The 18195-nt window shown below is 44.9% G+C and overlaps 2 protein-coding genes across 7 annotated transcripts in view; one reads left to right on the forward strand and one right to left on the reverse strand.

Moving 5' to 3' along the window:
• The window catches only part of LOC139379645 (periphilin-1-like), a 48507-nt gene extending 39154 nt beyond the window's left edge, over window positions 1-9353 (forward strand). For 2 of the 5 annotated variants that reach the window (XM_071122456.1, XM_071122457.1), the window contains exons 10-11: window positions 6309-8016; window positions 8325-9353. In XM_071122456.1, coding sequence (XP_070978557.1) covers window positions 6309-6512 — 204 coding nt within the window. In that variant the 3' untranslated portion in view covers window positions 6513-8016; window positions 8325-9353. The remainder of the gene's footprint in view (window positions 1-6308; window positions 8017-8324) is intronic. The other 3 variants (XM_071122460.1, XM_071122459.1, XM_071122458.1) reach the window with 2 other exon arrangements.
• A 205-nt stretch (window positions 9354-9558) lies between these two features.
• The window catches only part of LOC139379643 (prickle-like protein 1), a 65255-nt gene continuing 56618 nt past the window's right edge, over window positions 9559-18195 (reverse strand). For both annotated transcript variants that reach the window (XM_071122455.1, XM_071122454.1), the window contains exons 5-8: window positions 14768-14971; window positions 12807-12993; window positions 11686-12627; window positions 9559-11390 (exon numbers count right to left, since the gene is read on the reverse strand). In XM_071122455.1, the coding sequence (XP_070978556.1) occupies window positions 10465-11390; window positions 11686-12627; window positions 12807-12993; window positions 14768-14971 (2259 nt within the window). In that variant the 3' untranslated portion in view covers window positions 9559-10464. The remainder of the gene's footprint in view (window positions 11391-11685; window positions 12628-12806; window positions 12994-14767; window positions 14972-18195) is intronic.

Here is an 18195-nt window from a genome sequence, read left to right on the forward strand (position 1 = left end):
CATCTGGTCAGCTCTCCTCTAGGTCTAGTCAGGGAACACATCTGGTCAGCTCTCCTCTAGGTCTTGTCTGAACACATCTGGTCAGCTCTCCTCTAGGTCTAGTCAGAACACATCTGGTCAGCTCTCCTCTAGGTCTAGTCAGAACACATCTGGTCAGCTCTCCTCTAGGTCTAGTCAGGGAACACATCTGGTCAGCTCTCCTCTAGGTCTAGTCAGAGAACACATCTGGTCAGCTCTCCTCTAGGTCTAGTCGGTGAACACATCTGGTCAGCTCTCCTCTAGGTCTAGTCGGGGAACACATCTGGTCAGCTCTCCTCTAGGTCTAGTAGGGGGAACACATCTGGTCAGCTCTCCTCTAGGTCTTGTCTGAACACATCTGGTCAGCTCTCCTCTAGGTCTAGTCAGGGAACACATCTGGTCAGCTCTCCTCTAGGTCTTGTCTGAACACATCTGGTCAGCTCTCCTCTAGGTCTAGTCAGAACACATCTGGTCAGCTCTCTTCTAGGTCTAGTCGGTGAACACATCTGGTCAGCTCTCCTCTAGGTCTTGTCTGAACACATCTGGTCAGCTCTCCTCTAGGTCTAGTATGGGAACACATCTGGTCAGCTCTCCTCTAGGTCTAGTAGGGGGAACACATCTGGTCAGCTCTCCTCTAGGTCTTGTCTGAACACATCTGGTCAGCTCTCCTCTAGGTCTAGTCGGGGAACACATCTGGTCAGCTCTCCTCTAGGTCTTGTCTGAACACATCTGGTCAGCTCTCCTCTAGGTCTAGTCGGGGAACACATCTGGTCAGCTCTCCTCTAGGTCTAGTCGGGGAACACATCTAGCATTAAATTAATAATACAATTTTATGTTGAAAGCAATATCTTTGTGTGGCGTTGCTTATTGAAGCGTAGTATGTCTTGTCCTCATTGCAAACTGAGAGTGAGATAGACAGTGAGATTTCAATAGAAAGCTAATTTTTGTGTGTTTGAAGCATAGGAGGTATGTGATGTGCTGGCCTAAGCTGTCAGATAACACCAAAGACACATCCCAAACCAGTACTTCAAAGCCAAGTGTTCAAACCTGTTTCTATCTGCATAAAGAAGCATTGCTTCAGAGAAACTATCCCTGAGCGCACTGGGCCTCCTTCAACAACATCTGTTGATTTCCTCTGAGGTTTCACCTTGCTGCTCTTTCCACATCAAGTGATTGAAGTGTGTGTTTAGGTCCTCAGATCATGCATAGTTAAGTGACCCAGCATGGAAGCCTTTCAAGAAACAACCTCCTTATTTCACATTAGAAAGGTCTGTGAAGTGGGACTCTCCACTGCAGTAATGGTTAGCCGCCCAACAAGTGTCAAGCAGATGCCAACCACACACACACACACACACACACACACACACACAGAGCGAGATGTTTATTTTCCTTCCACAATCTGGTCTAGCCATCTCTTCCATTGTACACTTACACTGGCTCCCTCTACCCTTTTTACATATCACCTGTCGTCCCATATAGCCTACTGTGTTTGTGTAGCAAAGTGAAATTGGACTAAATTCCACCTCCATGGCCTTCTCACTGTAGAGGAGGAGGAAGATGAGGCATATGAATGGCGTTGACTTTGGCAGAGCTACCAGCTTAGCTCACTTCCATGGACTGGTTAAAAGGCAGAAAGGCATGGCTGGCATCCAGCTTCTATAGGGCCTATTCATCATCGTCTGGAATGTGGCACCAGACTAGGGCCCTATTCCCTTTAAAGTGCACTACCAGGGAGCCATTTGGGACACTGCTTTGAGGTCGACCATACCCCTCATAACCTGGAAAGCTGGGAGCATGTTTTGATTCATTAGCAACCCTTTAAGCTCCAGAGCCACACTGTGTGGCCTCTCCTCCTCCTCCTCAGCCCCCAGGCTCTAATCAGAGCGGGGCTGTGGCCCCTGTCTCCGTGTCCCGGCTGGATCCCCTCCCTGTCTTTCCGGTATGCAGTATCTCTCTGATCCACAGCCCAGAGATCAGACCCTGCACTCCTACCAGTCGCCGACTCCATGCTCAAAGCAATAGGCTCAACAACAGGACCCAAACCCACAGCCACCCACACCTCCAGTGGTCAAGAGCAACTTCCTCCCTGTTTGGGTAATGGGTTCAAGGGTCACACAGGAAGTATGTGAAAGTACAGCGTGCTCTATGAAATGCGTTGTTAGGAGTTGGAACATGGCACTTCCTGCTTTGGACTGATTGGCTCCTCCTGTTATTAACAACTTAATTCCGTACACTTTCAGTGTAGCCTACCTATGAATCTGAACCGGTCATGGTAACTAGGGAGTTGAGGTTGGAAATACAGTCACTATGTTGCCTGACCATCTCAGTTACTATAGAACTAACAATACAGCCTTAACACAATGCAGTACTGATTATCACAGTCATATATGTACGTGTGTGAATGGGTAGGGCTCTTGACTAACATACATATGATATCGGGCGGCAGGATAGCCTAGTGGTTAGTGTTGGACTAGTAACCGGAAGTTCAAATCCCCGAGCTGACAAAGTACAAATCTGTCATTCTGCCCCTGAACAGGCAACCCACTGTTCCTAGGCCGTCATTGAAAATAAGAATTTGTTCTTAACTGACTATCCTAGTTAAATAAAGGTAAAATAAAATTAAAAATGTCATAGCCATTAGAGGTTTCATGCGATGTCATTATCATGGCCTCTGCCTTCCTTACAGAGCCTGGCTCTAGTCCACAACCAGCAACATTGTGATTGGCTAAAAATAGCCAGGAAGTGAAAAATGCCTAGCAGTACAGTAGCAACTGTTAATGGGGTTGGGTTGGGTGGAGGACTGAGGATGTGTCCCAAATGGCACCCTGTTCCCTACTTGGCCCTATGGGTCTTGGTCTAAAGTAGTGCACTGGATAGGGTGCCATTTGGGATGCATCCTGACTGTAACCTGGCTTAGATGTCCTCATCTGACCCCCCCACCCCAACCTTCACATTCCTGCCCAGCCAAACTCAGCTGTGGTTCGTCTTCAACTCCAGCACGCACCCACTCACTCCCCCAGGCCTGTTAGCTTCCTGTATCGGCCTGGCCTTATCGAGCCCTAGAATCCAGATAATTAATAATCTAGTTTAAATTGGACTAAATCTATATTTGACCTAAACTCAACCTTGTGTCCTGATGACTTTCTGCTTGGTCTAATGAGCGTTAGTGAATGAATGAATGCCATTTTATTTTCGTGTCAAATCGCCAGTTGGTAACCCGTCCCTTATGAGATTGTCCCATAAACAAACATCTACTTTGCTGTGATAATTCTTCTTCCGGGTTGCGGTGCACATCACATCGAGTGAAACAAATAAAATACAAATCAAACCACAATAAACAGTAAATAAGGTTATCCAAACAATACTTACATCACTAGAGCAGTAAAAGATCTACATCTAGAAAAATGAAAGCGAAGGCATTTGAACCCACAAAGAGAAGATTAATGGTAGTTCACCTCACTGTTCACACAGGACAGGAGCCAGTAGGAGAGAGAAGATTAGTGATAGTTCACCTCACTGTTCACACAGGACAGGAGCCAGTAGGAGAGAGAAGATTAGTGATAGTTCACCTCACTGTCCACACAGGACAGGAGCCAGTAGGAGAGAGAAGATTAGTGATAGTTCACCTCACTGTTCACACAGGACAGGAGCCAGTAGGAGAGAGAAGATTAGTGATAGTTCACCTCACTGTTCACACAGGACAGGAGCCAGTAGGAGAGAGAAGATTAGTGATAGTTCACCTCACTGTCCACACAGGACAGGAGCCAGTAGGAGAGAGAAGATTAGTGGTAGTTCACCTCACTGTCCACACAGGACAGGAGCCAGTAGGAGAGAGAAGATTAGTGATAGTTCACCTCACTGTTCACACAGGACAGGAGCCAGTAGGAGAGAGAAGATTAGTGATAGTTCACCTCACTGTTCACACAGGACAGGAGCCAGTAGGAGAGAGAGGATTAGTGGTAGTTCACCTCACTGTTCACACAGGACAGGAGCCAGTAGGAGAGAGAAGATTAGTGATAGTTCACCTCACTGTTCACACAGGACAGGAGCCAGTAGGAGAGAGAGGATTAGTGGTAGTTCACCTCACTGTTCACACAGGACAGGAGCCAGTAGGAGAGAGAAGATTAGTGGTAGTTCACCTCACTGTTCACACAGGACAGGAGCCAGTAGGAGAGAGAAGATTAGTGATAGTTCACCTCACTGTTCACACAGGACAGGAGCCAGTAGGAGAGAGAAGATTAGTGGTAGTTCACCTCACTGTTCACACAGGACAGGAGCCAGTAGGAGAGAGAAGATTAGTGATAGTTCACCTCACTGTTCACACAGGACAGGAGCCAGTAGGAGAGAGAAGATTAGTGATAGTTCACCTCACTGTCCACACAGGACAGGAGCCAGTAGGAGAGAGAAGATTAGTGATAGTTCACCTCACTGTTCACACAGGACAGGAGCCAGTAGGAGAGAGAAGATTAGTGATAGTTCACCTCACTGTTCACACAGGACAGGAGCCAGTAGGAGAGAGAGGATTAGTGGTAGTTCACCTCACTGTTCACACAGGACAGGAGCCAGTAGGAGAGAGAAGATTAGTGATAGTTCACCTCACTGTTCACACAGGACAGGAGCCAGTAGGAGAGAGAAGATTAGTGGTAGTTCACCTCACTGTTCACACAGGACAGGAGCCAGTAGGAGAGAGAGATGATTACACAGATCCACAAAGAATTCAATAGAAATAAATGTTTTTGATAAACTCCCATATCTACTGGGTGAAATACCACAGTGTGACATCACAGCAGCAAGATTTGTCATCTGTTTCCACAAGAAAAGGGCAACCAGTGAAGAACAAACACCATTGTAAATACAACCCATATTTATGTTTATTTATTTTCCCGGTACTATAACTATTTTCACATAATAAGACATTTTATGTCTATTATTTTGGAACTTTTGTGAGTGTAATGTTTACTGTATATTTATTTGTTTATTCCACTTTTGTTTATTATCTATTTCACTTGCTTTGGCAATGTTAACATGTGTTTCCCATGCCAATAAAGCCCTTGAATTGAATTGAGAGAGAGACATAAAAAGAGATAAGAGAGCGAGTAGGGAAGAAAGGGAAAATAGAGTGACAGGTCTGTTTCCTAAAGGCCTTGACAGTGACTCACCTCTTATAGCTGCAGACTCAGAGGCCCTGGGAAAAGGACTGTAGCTGGAAGCTAAACTACTCTGGACGGCACAGCCCCGTGCTGTCTGAGACGGCTCACAGTATGCAGTCGAGAGCTGTCAGGGTGTGGTAACCAAGGGCTAGTGAGTGGACCATGTTGGAATGTCCATAATGATCTTGACTGCATGTGTTCTCTGCTCCCATGTTGGTCTGTAGAAGGTCACAATTCTAAACAGGCCACTTTTCCACTTTTCTCTCTCCTTCTGCATGTTTATGATGAGAACCTTTTCCAGGTGTCACCCTGGGGCCATGGGGTGGACTGTTTGTCATCTTAATGACAGTTCAACAGTGTCTTCTCTTGGTGTTTTCCCTCCGTTATTTAAGTCTTTCCTTGTCAGTGCATGTTTCCATTTGTGATTTATCGCGACGGGAAAGATTACAGATTTAAGGCCTTCTTTTATTCATCTCTTGTAATCCAAATGTTGATGTTGGATTGAATTCATTTTAGATAAACTAGACAAATCCTCCTCTGATCAAATCATTAGACTGGGCACTAGGGCGGACCTTGTATGACATCCGCAGTGTAGACTAGGTGTGGGGTCAGCAGTTCTCATCAAGGTTTTAACACCTCTCCTCTCATTGTTCCCCTCACACCTGTTACAAGCCCTAGAGCCTCAACTCCTCTACTTTACTGGGTTTTTATTGGCTCCGGGGCCAGGCTAGCCAATAAGAAGGCTTGTGTGCTGACAGGAGACCTGGGTCTACGTGTTAACACAATGAAGTGTGTGTTCACACCAGAGTGTTCTCTTCTCCCTTCGCAGGGCTATTGAACGAGCATGTAGACGTGAGCTAGCTCTGGGCTCATCAGGAAATAGTTTCTAAAACCAGACCCATTTTCCAAGGAAGTACTGATGTTCCTAATCTCTGAAGAGACTTAAATGTGTGTCTAGTACTGTTCATTTGTTCCAGCTCTGTAGTTGATGTTCACTACTTGTTGTATTGTGATTGTTGTATTGTGATTGTTGTATTAGATTGCACTGACTGAAATTCCTTGTGGATAAGAGCATCTCCTAAATGACCAAAATGAAGTATTATTGGCTCCTGTTTCTGATGTTGTGTTGTTGTTTTCCAGGTGTACCGGCAGGACTGTGAGACGTTTGGCATGGTAGTGAAGATGCTGGTTGCTAAGGACGCCAATCTGGAGAAGCAGCTGCAGACTCCACTCCGAGAGAACCTGGGAGAGATCAGGGAGCGTTGCCTTGACGACCTCAAGCACTTCATCACCGATCTGGATCAGGTGATTGAGGTCGTACGGCAACCGGAACCCTCCACCTGAGACAGATAGCCAATCGCGTCCCATCTTACTGTAAGGGAGCCAATCAGGTCCAGTCTTTTTTTTGGGCCTCCGGCATACAGTGAGGGCAGGACTCCCAGGGGTCTGCCATGTGTTAAGACTGTGGATATCTTGAGCAGTATTGGCCCCATGTTTTCCCATCTTTCTGGGTTTCAGGCCAGACGTGCACCAGGTGACCCATATGTACTGATAATGTCCAGCAGTAATTAGTCAATGTTGTCAAAAGCAGTGTTCAAAGTTCTGTTCAGCTACTTCCTCACCACCCGATGAGGGTATTGGTTCTACAATGTCCTTAACAAGTAGAACTGGTATGTCAATTTAGGCTAATAGTTCATCTGGGATTTACTGATTTTAAAACTGTTGTTAACCAGTGTAACCATAGGGACTGGTCATCAGTGTTTTTTACTGAACTGGTAATCTAATGATGATGTGTGACATGTTATAGGTCAGTATACACTGGTACCACAAACAATGCTCTGCTACTACAGTACCAGTCAAAGGTTTGGACACACCTACTCATTCAAGGGTTTTTCTTTATTTTTACAATTTTCTACATTGTAGAATAATAGTGAAGACATCAAAACTATGAAATAACACATATGGAATCATGTAGCAACCAAGAAAGTGTTAAACAAATAAAAATATATTTTATATTTGAGAATCTTCAAAGTAGCCACCCTTTGCCTTGATGACAGCTTTGCACACTCTTGGTATTCTCTCAACCAGCTTCACCTGGAATGCTTTTCCAAAAGTCTAAGGAGTTCCCACATATGCTGAGCACTTGTTGGCTGCTTTTCCTTCACACTGCGTTCGTACTCATCCCAAACCATCTCAATTGGGTAGAGGTCGGGTGATTGTGGAGGCCAGGTCATCTGATGCAGCACTGCATCACTCCTTCTTGGTCAGATAGTCTTTACAGAGCCTGGAGGTGTGTTGGGTCATTGTCCTGTTGAAAAACAAATGATAGTCCCACTAAGCTCAAACCAGATAGGATGGCATTCGTAGCAGAATGCTGTGGTAGCCATGCTGGTTAAGTGTGCCTTGAATTCTAAAATCGCAGACAGCGTCACCAGCAAAGCACCATCACACCACCTCCTCCATGCTTCACGGTGGGAACCACACATGTGGAGATCATCCGTTCATCTACTCGGCGTCTCACAACGACACGGCAGTTGGAGCCAAAAAGCTCACATTTGGACTCATCAGACCAAAGGACAGATTTCCACCAGTCTAATGTCCATTGCTCGTGTTTTTTGGCCCAAGCAAGTCTCTTCTTATTATTGGAATCCTTTAGTAGTGGTTTCTTTGCAGTAATTCTACCATGAAGGCCTGATTTCACGCAGTCTCCTCTGAACAGTTGATGTGTCTGATTCTTGAAGCATTTATTTGGGCTGCTATTTCTGAGACAGGAAACTAATGAACTGATCCTCTGCAGCAGAGGTACCTCTGGGTCTTCCTTTCCTGTGGTGGTTCTCATGAGAGACAGGTAACTAATGAACTGATCCTCTGCAGCAGAGGTACCTCTGGGTCTTCCTTTCCTGTGGTGGTTCTCATGAGAGACAGGTAACTAATGAACTGATCCTCTGCAGCAAGGGTACCTCTGGGTCTTCCTTTCCTGTGGTGGTTCTCATGAGAGACAGGTAACTAATGAACTGATCCTCTGCAGCAGAGGTACCTCTGGGTCTTCCTTTCCTGTGGTGGTCCTCATGAGAGACAGGTAACTAATGAACTGATCCTCTGCAGCAGAGGTACCTCTGGGTCTTCCTTTCCTGTGGTGGTCCTCATGAGAGACAGGTAACTAATGAACTGATCCTCTGCAGCAGAGGTACCTCTGGGTCTTCCTTTCCTGTGGTGGTTCTCATGAGAGCCAGTTTCATCATAGTGCTTGATGGTTTTTGCGACTGCACTTGAAGAAACTTTAAAAGTTCTTGACGTTTTCCGGATTGACGGACCTTCATGTCTTAATAAAGTCGTTTCTCTTTGCTTATTTGAGCTCTTCTTGCCATACTATGGACTTGGTATTTTACCAAATAGGGCTATCTTCTGTATACCACCCCTACCTTGTCACAACACAAATGATTGGCTCAAACGCATTAAGGAAAGAAATTATACAAATTTACTTCTAACAAAGGCACATCTGTTAATTGAAATGCATTCCAGGTGACTACCTCGTGAAGCTGGTTGAGGGAATGCCAAGAGAGTGCAAAGCTGTCAGAATTGCAAATATAAAATATATTTTTTGTAACACTTTTTTTGGTTACTACATGATTTCATATGTGTTATTTCATAGTTTTGATGCCTTCGCTATTATTCTACAATGTAGAAAATGGCAAAAATAAAGAAAATCCCAGGAATGAGTAGGTGTGTCCAAACTTTTGACTGGTATTGTATGAGTCAAGTTCTTGTTTTATGAACTCTTCCTGCTAGGTACATTTGATTTGAGATTGCTGCAGCTGAAGCAAGACTTTTGGTGCTACTGCCTGGGAGTAGGATTGTGCTACTTGTGTAAAGTCTTGTATGGTCTGAGAATATTCATGTTCTCGCTTTTCTTTTGTATGGGAAACGTGTTCATCTGACTATGTTCTACTTCAGCCAGTATGGCACTGGCCTGCTAAGTGTGATTTACATTTTGTGTTTCCTGGCAGAGTGTTGTATTCACCACCAGTGCTAATTTTCTCTGGCTGGGAGAAGAAGAAAAACACTTTCTAAACGTCAGATGCTCAACTCAACTTTCTATATGTGGAACTGACACGTCTTTGATGATTTGTGGTTTAAAACGATTTTTGAGTGTGACAATAATAAAGATGGTTTTTATTATGTAAACGGTGTAGTAGACGGTGTAGTATCTACCATTCACGTATCAGGTTTGGTGCCATCCGATGAGACTGTGTGGGTCAGTGTTTGGTTGAGGTGCACTGCTGAAACACCAGGTTATTTGCATTGTATATTTGAACATTTACTATGTCTAAAAACGCTATCAAATCAGTTATTCTACTACATACAAAAAACTGAAACATTTTCTGAAACGTTTGGTAAGAATATTTATTAGAAGCTTCTTTACATCACATAACAGTTAAGTATTCATGGTACCTTGACTTGCGCTGTATAAAGGGCATGTATGGAGAAGAGCTCTGTAATGTAACTGAATCTGGACAGGTTTGGTTTTACGTTGTATTTTACACCCTGAGGGACAAGCGTGTTAGAGAATTAACATTGGAATACAGCGAAGACTCAGGGTATCACTTTGAAGTTGAGAGGTTTAAGAGGTTTAAGAGCAACTTCATGTAAATTGTTGCCAGAAACCAGATATTATGGCATTTTGATTTGAGTAAGCAGATGGTTTGTATTCTGGCAATAGTTGGTTTGTTTTTTGTAAAGCCTTGATTGGTTGACAAGTGATGCGTGCAAAATAGCTCTGCGTGTTACTACGACAACAGCTTGTCCCGCCTCCCTACGCCAACTTTGTTTACATCAAAACCAGAAAAATCTTAGTTAAAACTCAGGGATATAAAAATACCAGTATTAACATTTTAACTTAATATACACATTCATATTTTGTACTATTAAATAATTATGTTGGTTAGTCCCTAGAAGTCTACTTTACTAACTATTCCTTTCCCTGTCAGCAATAACAATAGTGCATAATTGCCATTTAATGCACACAATGGTATTGCTGGAATACTTGGTTTATCAATGGTTTATCATACAATGTAAAAACAAAAAAAGTGTTTTTTGATGAATTTTATAAAAAGAAAAGGAGAAAATGTCTTTTTTTTTAGGTCTTCTGGCATGGTTTGAGTTTTAGACATGACCCATAATAAGAAGTCCAATAATATGGACAATGTTTTGTCCAGCAAGTCCAACTACAAAGAACTGGTCTCACCTGTCCACAAATGATTAGTGCTGGAAGTAAAACAGAGAATGTACATCTAGATTATGAAATGATGCAGTTCTTGCCTCTGTGACCCTTCTTTCTGGATTTAGTCCGTGAGTCGTTGGGCGACATGGCCGTAACGCGTGTTGGGAAGTCCTCAGTGTAGTATTGATACCTGCTAGGAACCCTGGGCTGGGGAATGAGCTGCCCCAGGAAGTAACCTTCCTCCTCAGAGTCTGAGGAAGAGGAGGAGCAGGTGGAGCACCAGTCTTCCTCGTCAGCGTACAGGCCACCTAGGAAGCGGTCGCGATCCCGGTCACCCCGAGCCTGGAGGGAGTAGTCTGAAGTGGTGTGGGGATAGGTTGGTGGCCTGTGAGCACCAGGGCCAGGTTGGTTGAAGAGGGCCGCGTGGTGTTCCTGAAGGGAACTCAGACCATGTCCCTCGTAGGGCCTCTGCACCCGTTCCTTAGGCAGGAGGTTAAGAGCGTTGTCCGAGCGGGTTCTACGGTTGTGGTGGCGGCCGTGGTGGTGCCGGTGTGGCCTTTCGGGGTCCTCGTGGTGGTACACCCTCCGACGCGTCCTCTCACTCTGAGGAGGCTGACGCACCGCCAGGTTCTGGCAAGACCCGTTATCCACCGTGTCCTCAGAAAACTTGACCATCTGCTGGCCAGGTGGCCGTGTGGACTGGGACCTGCTCCTCCTCAACACTGGCAGCTGAAGGTGAGGTGGTGGAACCTCCTGTTTAGGAGGGAGGGGTGGGAGGGGCAAAGACACCGGGCCCTGTACCCTCTGCGCCCCCCTCCGCACCTCCTCTTCCTCCTGGTCTGCTGCCCCCTCCTGGTGATCCAGAGAGTTGGTGCTGCGGTGGAGCATGGAGGAGTTGAGGGTGCCCATGAGGCTCATCTTCTCACAGTCTTCTGGGTCCAGCAGGTTGTGGAGAGAGTAGAGGATCTGACCCTCCTTACTGTCTCCATCCGCTGACGCACCTGGGAGGACAGGACAATATAAAGCTGTGTTACTCGACAGAAGCAGGAAAACAATAGTTATTTACTGTAGCTAATTACTGTAGTTATTTACTGTAGCTAATTACTGTAGTTATTTACTGTAGCTATTTTGTTAAATGGCTTTTCATACTATCTTTTCCTGTTCCATGTAAATCTCCATTATTAGACTGGAATGAATAACTGATCGCCGACTGCCTTTACCAGACTACTTTCACCAGAAGTTCACCAAACACTGTTTTACAGTGAACAAAGAAGCACATGTGATATGAACTCTTACCAGTGATGTTAGAGAGGGCTAGAGAGTCCATGGAGTCTCCGACACTGTGCTCAGTCTTCCTCAGCTCGTCTGTGATACACTCCAGAGAGTCTTCACACCACTGCCTGGGGTCCAGCATCCATAACCCTGCTCCCCCAGCGCTAACCCTCTGGTCCATCAGCCCCTGGTCCAGCTCCAGATCATGGATCTTTCTGGCACTAGCAGGGCCCGGATGGCTTCCGTAAGCCGAATCCCCAAGCCCGTCTTGGGACTGTGCCCAGTACATATCAGGCAGGTGCTTCTTACTGACCAGCCCATCCTGGGACTGGGCCCAGTACATCTCAGGCAGGTGGCTCTGGTTTGTGGGACTGGTGGTGGTGGAGGCTGGTTTAGTCTCAGGCTTCAGCCAGGGTTCGGCTGACCTACTGGTGCCGGGTTCCTCTGAAGGCTGCGTCTGGAACACCCCGGCGCGGTCCCCGAACTTGAGCAGGAGCTGTGTCATGTAGTCCTCGTGTTCGGCCCACTCCTCTGGATCCTCCGGAGCGTCCTCTCGGCCCCTCCAGGTGTGCTCCTCAGTGAAGCCCATGTGGGACAGCTTTTGACCCACAATATCCATTTCTCTGTCCCCTCTATCTCCATATAGACTAGGAGTCTTGTTATAGTCAGCCACTGCAACCGGGTTGAAGAGCTGGGACTGCCTCCACTGTTCAGCCACCGGGTGGCTGCTCTTGCCCATGTGACTCTGGCGGGATTCACGAGAGCCGGCGGACTGGAAGACCGAGTCGGAGGAGTCTGAGGCGTAGACGTCCTCTCCCAGGCTGCAGGCCTTGGAGCAGTAGATACGGCCCTGCTTGGGAAGGAAGGGACAGCCCAGCAGGGAGCTCTTACACTGGGCACAGCAGAAACACGTGTCTGTAGCGTGCCAGTGGACACCCTCGTAGGTCATCTGGGCATGGTCCACTCCTGGTGGAGGCAAGAAGGGAGGGAGAGAGGAATGGAGGGAAGAGAGGGAGAGGTGGTGAATGTAGAGCAACATCTTTAAAAGGCTTCAGCAACAGGCTACACATTATGTCAACAACTCTTTATTTATTCCAGTAATCAGGCATAGATTGACCACATATGAACCAGAGATATTGACTCACCTATATTCTCCCCGCAGGCTTCACAGTACTCCGCGTACAGAGACTCGAAGCAGCCGCAGCAGTAGGGGCGGCCATCTTTCATGATGTATCGCTGTCCGCCGAGCACCGTCTCACACTCGAAACAGGCAAAGTGCTTCATGTGCCAGTGACGCCCCTCGGCCTCCGTGCACTCATCAGAAAAAATAATCTGGGGGGGGGGGGGGGGGGTAAACAGACATGTTTAAATACTGTCTGCTACTTATAGAATAATTAGGAAACAGAAAAACACAAGATGAATTCAACTTCAGTTACTAAATGTGCAATAAGTTTATTGGTCATGTCATGACGTTGGCCTGTGGGTAAGGTTTATGACCCCCCCCCCACCATAAACCCCTTTCTCCCTTCCTTCTCTCTTGACTCTATAGAGGGACTCTTGAATAGCCTTTGTTAAACAGAGATTCTGGGAACATCAGAAGGTGGGGGGAAATGAACCATATTTTGGTAATCCAACCAGTTGAACGTATGTGTTGGTACTTAATGAATATGATGTCAGTTCGGTTGTCATCTGAGACATTCTCATCAATGATAGGATGACATAAACGATACAGTGGAAACTCTACACATTATAGTTATCAGATTCACATGGAATTGTTGTGCAATTTAAATGTTTGAATATAAAATTGTTGGTGAAAAGATTAAATGTAATTTTAGCTTCCAAATGAGAGATTTGGGTTTTCATAAGGTTAGGGCTCTGCTCAATCAGTGGCCCGCCCCTGTGAAGAGACATGGGCTATAAACTATGAAACACACCCTTCTCCCTCCACTATATAAAAGCCCTTGATGAAAATGTAACCTCCTATTCCGGGTACATTAGGATGAAGGTCCGATGTCAGAAGGCTTCACATAATAACTACAGAACGAAGCCAACCTCAGCGTGAGCTTTGGTTGCGAATGGTATGAATTTTTAACTCTTATTCACTACAGAAGTGATACCTCCTAGCCGTTGAGTTAGCAACAGCAGCTGCAAACGTGGGCTAGGAAAGAACAGACAGAGTATCCCATCTACCACACAATGACGGTACTACAACGTATCCAATTTACCACCAGAGACATTCTTCAAAGGACTCTGTTGGGCAACGCGGCCTTCCATCTACCACCAACCTACCGAAGCGCAGCTCAGAGTAAATATTTATTGCATTTTCCTTTTCCAAGTGGGTGGTAATTTAGAATGCATAAGATACTGTATTTACGATAGAGTAGCTGCCTACGGCCCGATAGAGACATCGCTTCTCCCTTTGTTCTTCAGTCTTCCCGCTCTTTCACACAAACCCAGTCCCCTTTTCTTTGGGTAACCAGCTGTCATATCTGTTCCGTCCGCAAGGGACGTTTTCCTTTATGACATCATTTGTAATCAAGGTATGACTCCTTCTGTGTATATGTAATTCTGTGTGATTAGTTAGGTATTTAGTAAATAAATAATTAAACACAATTTTGTATTGCTGATTCAACTTGTTAGCCAGGGTTCGTGAAGATAACCAAGAATTTACAACTTTCAGATGAGACTGAAATAGGATTAATATTGACTGCTATTAATGTAAAATATTTAAGAGTCTTTAAGAGTTTATTCGGAAGATAACAGCTCTATAAATATTATTTTGTGGTGCCCCGACTTTCTAGTTAATTACATTTACCTGATTAGCTCAATCAAGTAATTTTAATTACAGAGAAAGGATTTTATAGAATAGCATGTCGTATCACTTAATCCGGCATAGCCAAAGACACGACAGTCACATCGCTTCAGTAGGCTACTGTATATCTCCAATGTTTAATGAGCAGACTGACTAAAGCCTGTACTACTACTGTACTGTATGTTGAAAAAAAAGTCTGCCATTGTTTCAAGCCAACACTTCAATGTTTCATGTCTGCAATGAGTTAACCTCATCACAGGTTATTGATCACACACACACACACAGTGATCTCACCTCATCGCAGGCTGAGCATCGTGGTTTCAGCAGCTCAGCGTGGTGTCGTCCACAGTGGATCTTTCCATCCTGGTGGAAGTAGATAAGGTCTACCAGCAGCTCCTGACACGTGGCGCACGCAAAGCATGCTGGGTGCCAGCACGGCCCCGGACCCGCCCGCGATGCAAAGATGGCCATCTCTCCTCCACTAATGCCCTCACCACACTGGGGATAAAACAACATGTTTATATGGAGAACGATGGGTCATCAGTCCACACAAAACACCAAGGAATGAGTCAATTGTTATGGTGTTTGTGTCCTTGTGTCAAGTGTTGTTTTGTTCTGTACATGTTTAAGTAAAACCAAACACAATAATATAGTCTCATCCCTTCAGATTGTATGATTCCAGAAAGCTCACCAGAGCATGTCTGAACGTACAGTTATCAGTCTTTAAATAACTACTGCCAGACCTGGGTTCAAATACTATTAGAAATCTTTCAAATACTTTAATTGCTTGCTTTAACCTGCCTAGAGTGACAGATGGGCAGTGGTCCCATTGTGCTAGGCTAGCTCAATCAAGCCAGGCTAAAGTATTTGAAATGATTTCAAATACTATTTGAACCCAGGTGTGAGGACTAGGACCACAGGACACCACAGCTGTTGTCCATTATTACCAAGCCACCATCGTCCTTGGAAACCGGGGTGTCGTCTGTCCCCTGAAGGTACAGCAATCAAAACTACAGCTATGGGCAAAGCCACGCCGCTTTGTGAGTCTCTATCGCTCTCTCTCTCTGTCGTGCTCTCTCTCTCTCACTCTCTCTTTCTATGTCTCTATGTCTATGTCTCTCTTTCTCTCTCTCTCTCTCTCTCTCTTTCTCTCTTTCTATCTATCTCTGTCTGTCTGTCTGTCGCTCTCTCTCTCTCTCTCTCTCTCCCTCTCCCTCTCTCTCTCTCTCTCTCTCTCTCTCTCTATGTCTCTCTCTATGTCTTTCTGTCTATGTCTATGTCTCTCTCTCTCTCTGTCTCTGTCTGTACGGGTAGTATTCCAACATGCCAGTACTCAGTCACTCAAACCAGCCATGCCTTTACAACATGCCAGTCACTAGTCTAATAGGATGTGGTCACTAGTCTAATATGACGTGGTCACTAGTCTAATAGGATGTGGTCACTAGTCTAATAGGATGTGGTCACTAGTCTAATAGGATGTGGTCACTAGTCTAATAGGATGTGGTCACTAGTCTAATAGGATGTGGTCACTAGTCTAATAGGATGTGGTCACTAGTCTTAATAGGATGTGGTCACTAGTCTAATAGGATGATGTGGTCACTAGTCTAATAGGATGTGGTCACTAGTCTCAATGTGGTCAGGATAGTGTGGTCACTAGTCTCATAGGATGTGGTCACTAGTCTAATAGGATAGGATGTGGTCACTAGTCTAATAGGATGTGGTCACTAGTCTCAGGATGTGGTCACTAGTCTAATAGGATGTGGTCACTAGTCTCAGGATGTGGTCACTAGTCTAATAGGATAAGATGTGGTCACTAGTCTAATAGGATGTGATGTGGTCACTAGTCTAATAGGATATGATGTGGTCACTAGTCTAATAGGATGTGGTCACTAGTCTCATAGGATATGATGTGGTCACTAGTCTAATAGGATGTGATGTGGTCACTAGTCTAATAGGATGTGGTCACTAGTCTAATAGGATGTGGTCACTAGTCTAATAGGATATGATGTGGTCACTAGTCTAATAGGATATGATGTGGTCACTAGTCTAATAGGATGTGGTCACTAGTCTCATAGGATATGATGTGGTCACTAGTCTAATAGGATGTGGTCACTAGTCTAATAGGATGTGGTCACTAGTCTAATAGGATGTGGTCACTAGTCTAATAGGATGTGGTCACTAGTCTAATAGGATGTGGTCACTAGTCTCATAGGATGTGGTCACTAGTCTAATAGGATATGATGTGGTCACTAGTCTAATAGGATGTGGTCACTAGTCTAATAGGATGTGGTCACTAGTCTAATAGGATGTGGTCACTAGTCTCATAGGATGTGGTCACTAGTCTCATAGGATGTGGTCACTAGTCTAATAGGATGTGGTCACTAGTCTAATAGGATGTGGTCACTAGTCTAATAGGATATGATGTGGTCACTAGTCTAATATGATGTGGTCACTAGTCTAATACGATGTGGTCACTAGTCTAATAGGATGTGGTCACTAGTCTCATAGGATGTGGTCACTAGTCTCATAGGATGTGGTCACTAGTCTAATAGGATGTGGTCACTAGTCTAATAGGATGTGGTCACTAGTCTAATAGGATGTGGTCACTAGTCTCATAGGATGTGGTCACTAGTCTCATAGGATGTGGTCACTAGTCTTAATACGATGTGGTCACTAGTCTAATATGACGTGGTCACTAGTCTAATAGGATGTGGTCACTAGTCTCATGGGATGTGGTCACTAGTCTTAATACGATGTGGTCACTAGTCTAATATGACGTGGTCACTAGTCTAATATGACGTGGTCACTAGTCTAATAGGATGTGGTCACTAGTCTAATAGGATGTGGTCACTAGTCTAATATGATGTGGTCACTAGTCTAATAGGATGTGGTCACTAGTCTTAATAGGATGTGGTCACTAGTCTAATAGGATGTGGTCACTAGTCTAATATGACGTGGTCACTAGTCTAATAGGATGTGGTCACTAGTCTAATAGGATGTGGTCACTAGTCTCATAGGATGTGGTCACTAGTATTAATAGGATGTGGTCACTAGTCTTAATAGGATGTGGTCACTAGTCTAATATGATGTGGTCACTAGTCTTAATAGGATGTGGTCACTAGTCTTAATAGGATGTGGTCACTACTCTAATATGATGTGGTCACTAGTCTAATAGGATGTGGTCACTAGTCTCATAGGATGTGGTCACTAGTCTTAATAGGATGTGGTCACTAGTCTTAATAGGATGTGGTCACTAGTCTAATATGATGTGGTCACTAGTCTAATAGGATGTGATGTGGTCACTAGTCTAATAGGATGTGGTCACTAGTCTAATAGGATGTGGTCACTAGTCTTAATACGATGTGGTCACTAGTCTAATAGGATGTGGTCACTAGTCTAATATGATGTGGTCACTAGTCTAATAGGATGTGGTCACTAGTCTAATAGGATGTGGTCACTAGTCTAATAGGATGTGGTCACTAGTCTAATAGGATAGTGACGTGGTCACTAGTCACATAGGATGTGGTCACTAGTCTAATAGGATGTGGTCACTAGTCTAATAGGATGTGGTCACTAGTCTAATAGGATAGGATGTGGTCACTAGTCTAATAGGATGTGGTCACTAGTCTAATAGGATGTGGTCACTAGTCACATAGGATGTGGTCACTAGTCTAATAGGATGTGGTCACTAGTCTAATAGGATGTGGTCACTAGTCTAATAG

Source organism: Oncorhynchus clarkii, chromosome 21, assembly GCF_045791955.1.
Source record: "Oncorhynchus clarkii lewisi isolate Uvic-CL-2024 chromosome 21, UVic_Ocla_1.0, whole genome shotgun sequence".
Lineage (NCBI taxonomy): Eukaryota > Metazoa > Chordata > Actinopteri > Salmoniformes > Salmonidae > Oncorhynchus > Oncorhynchus clarkii.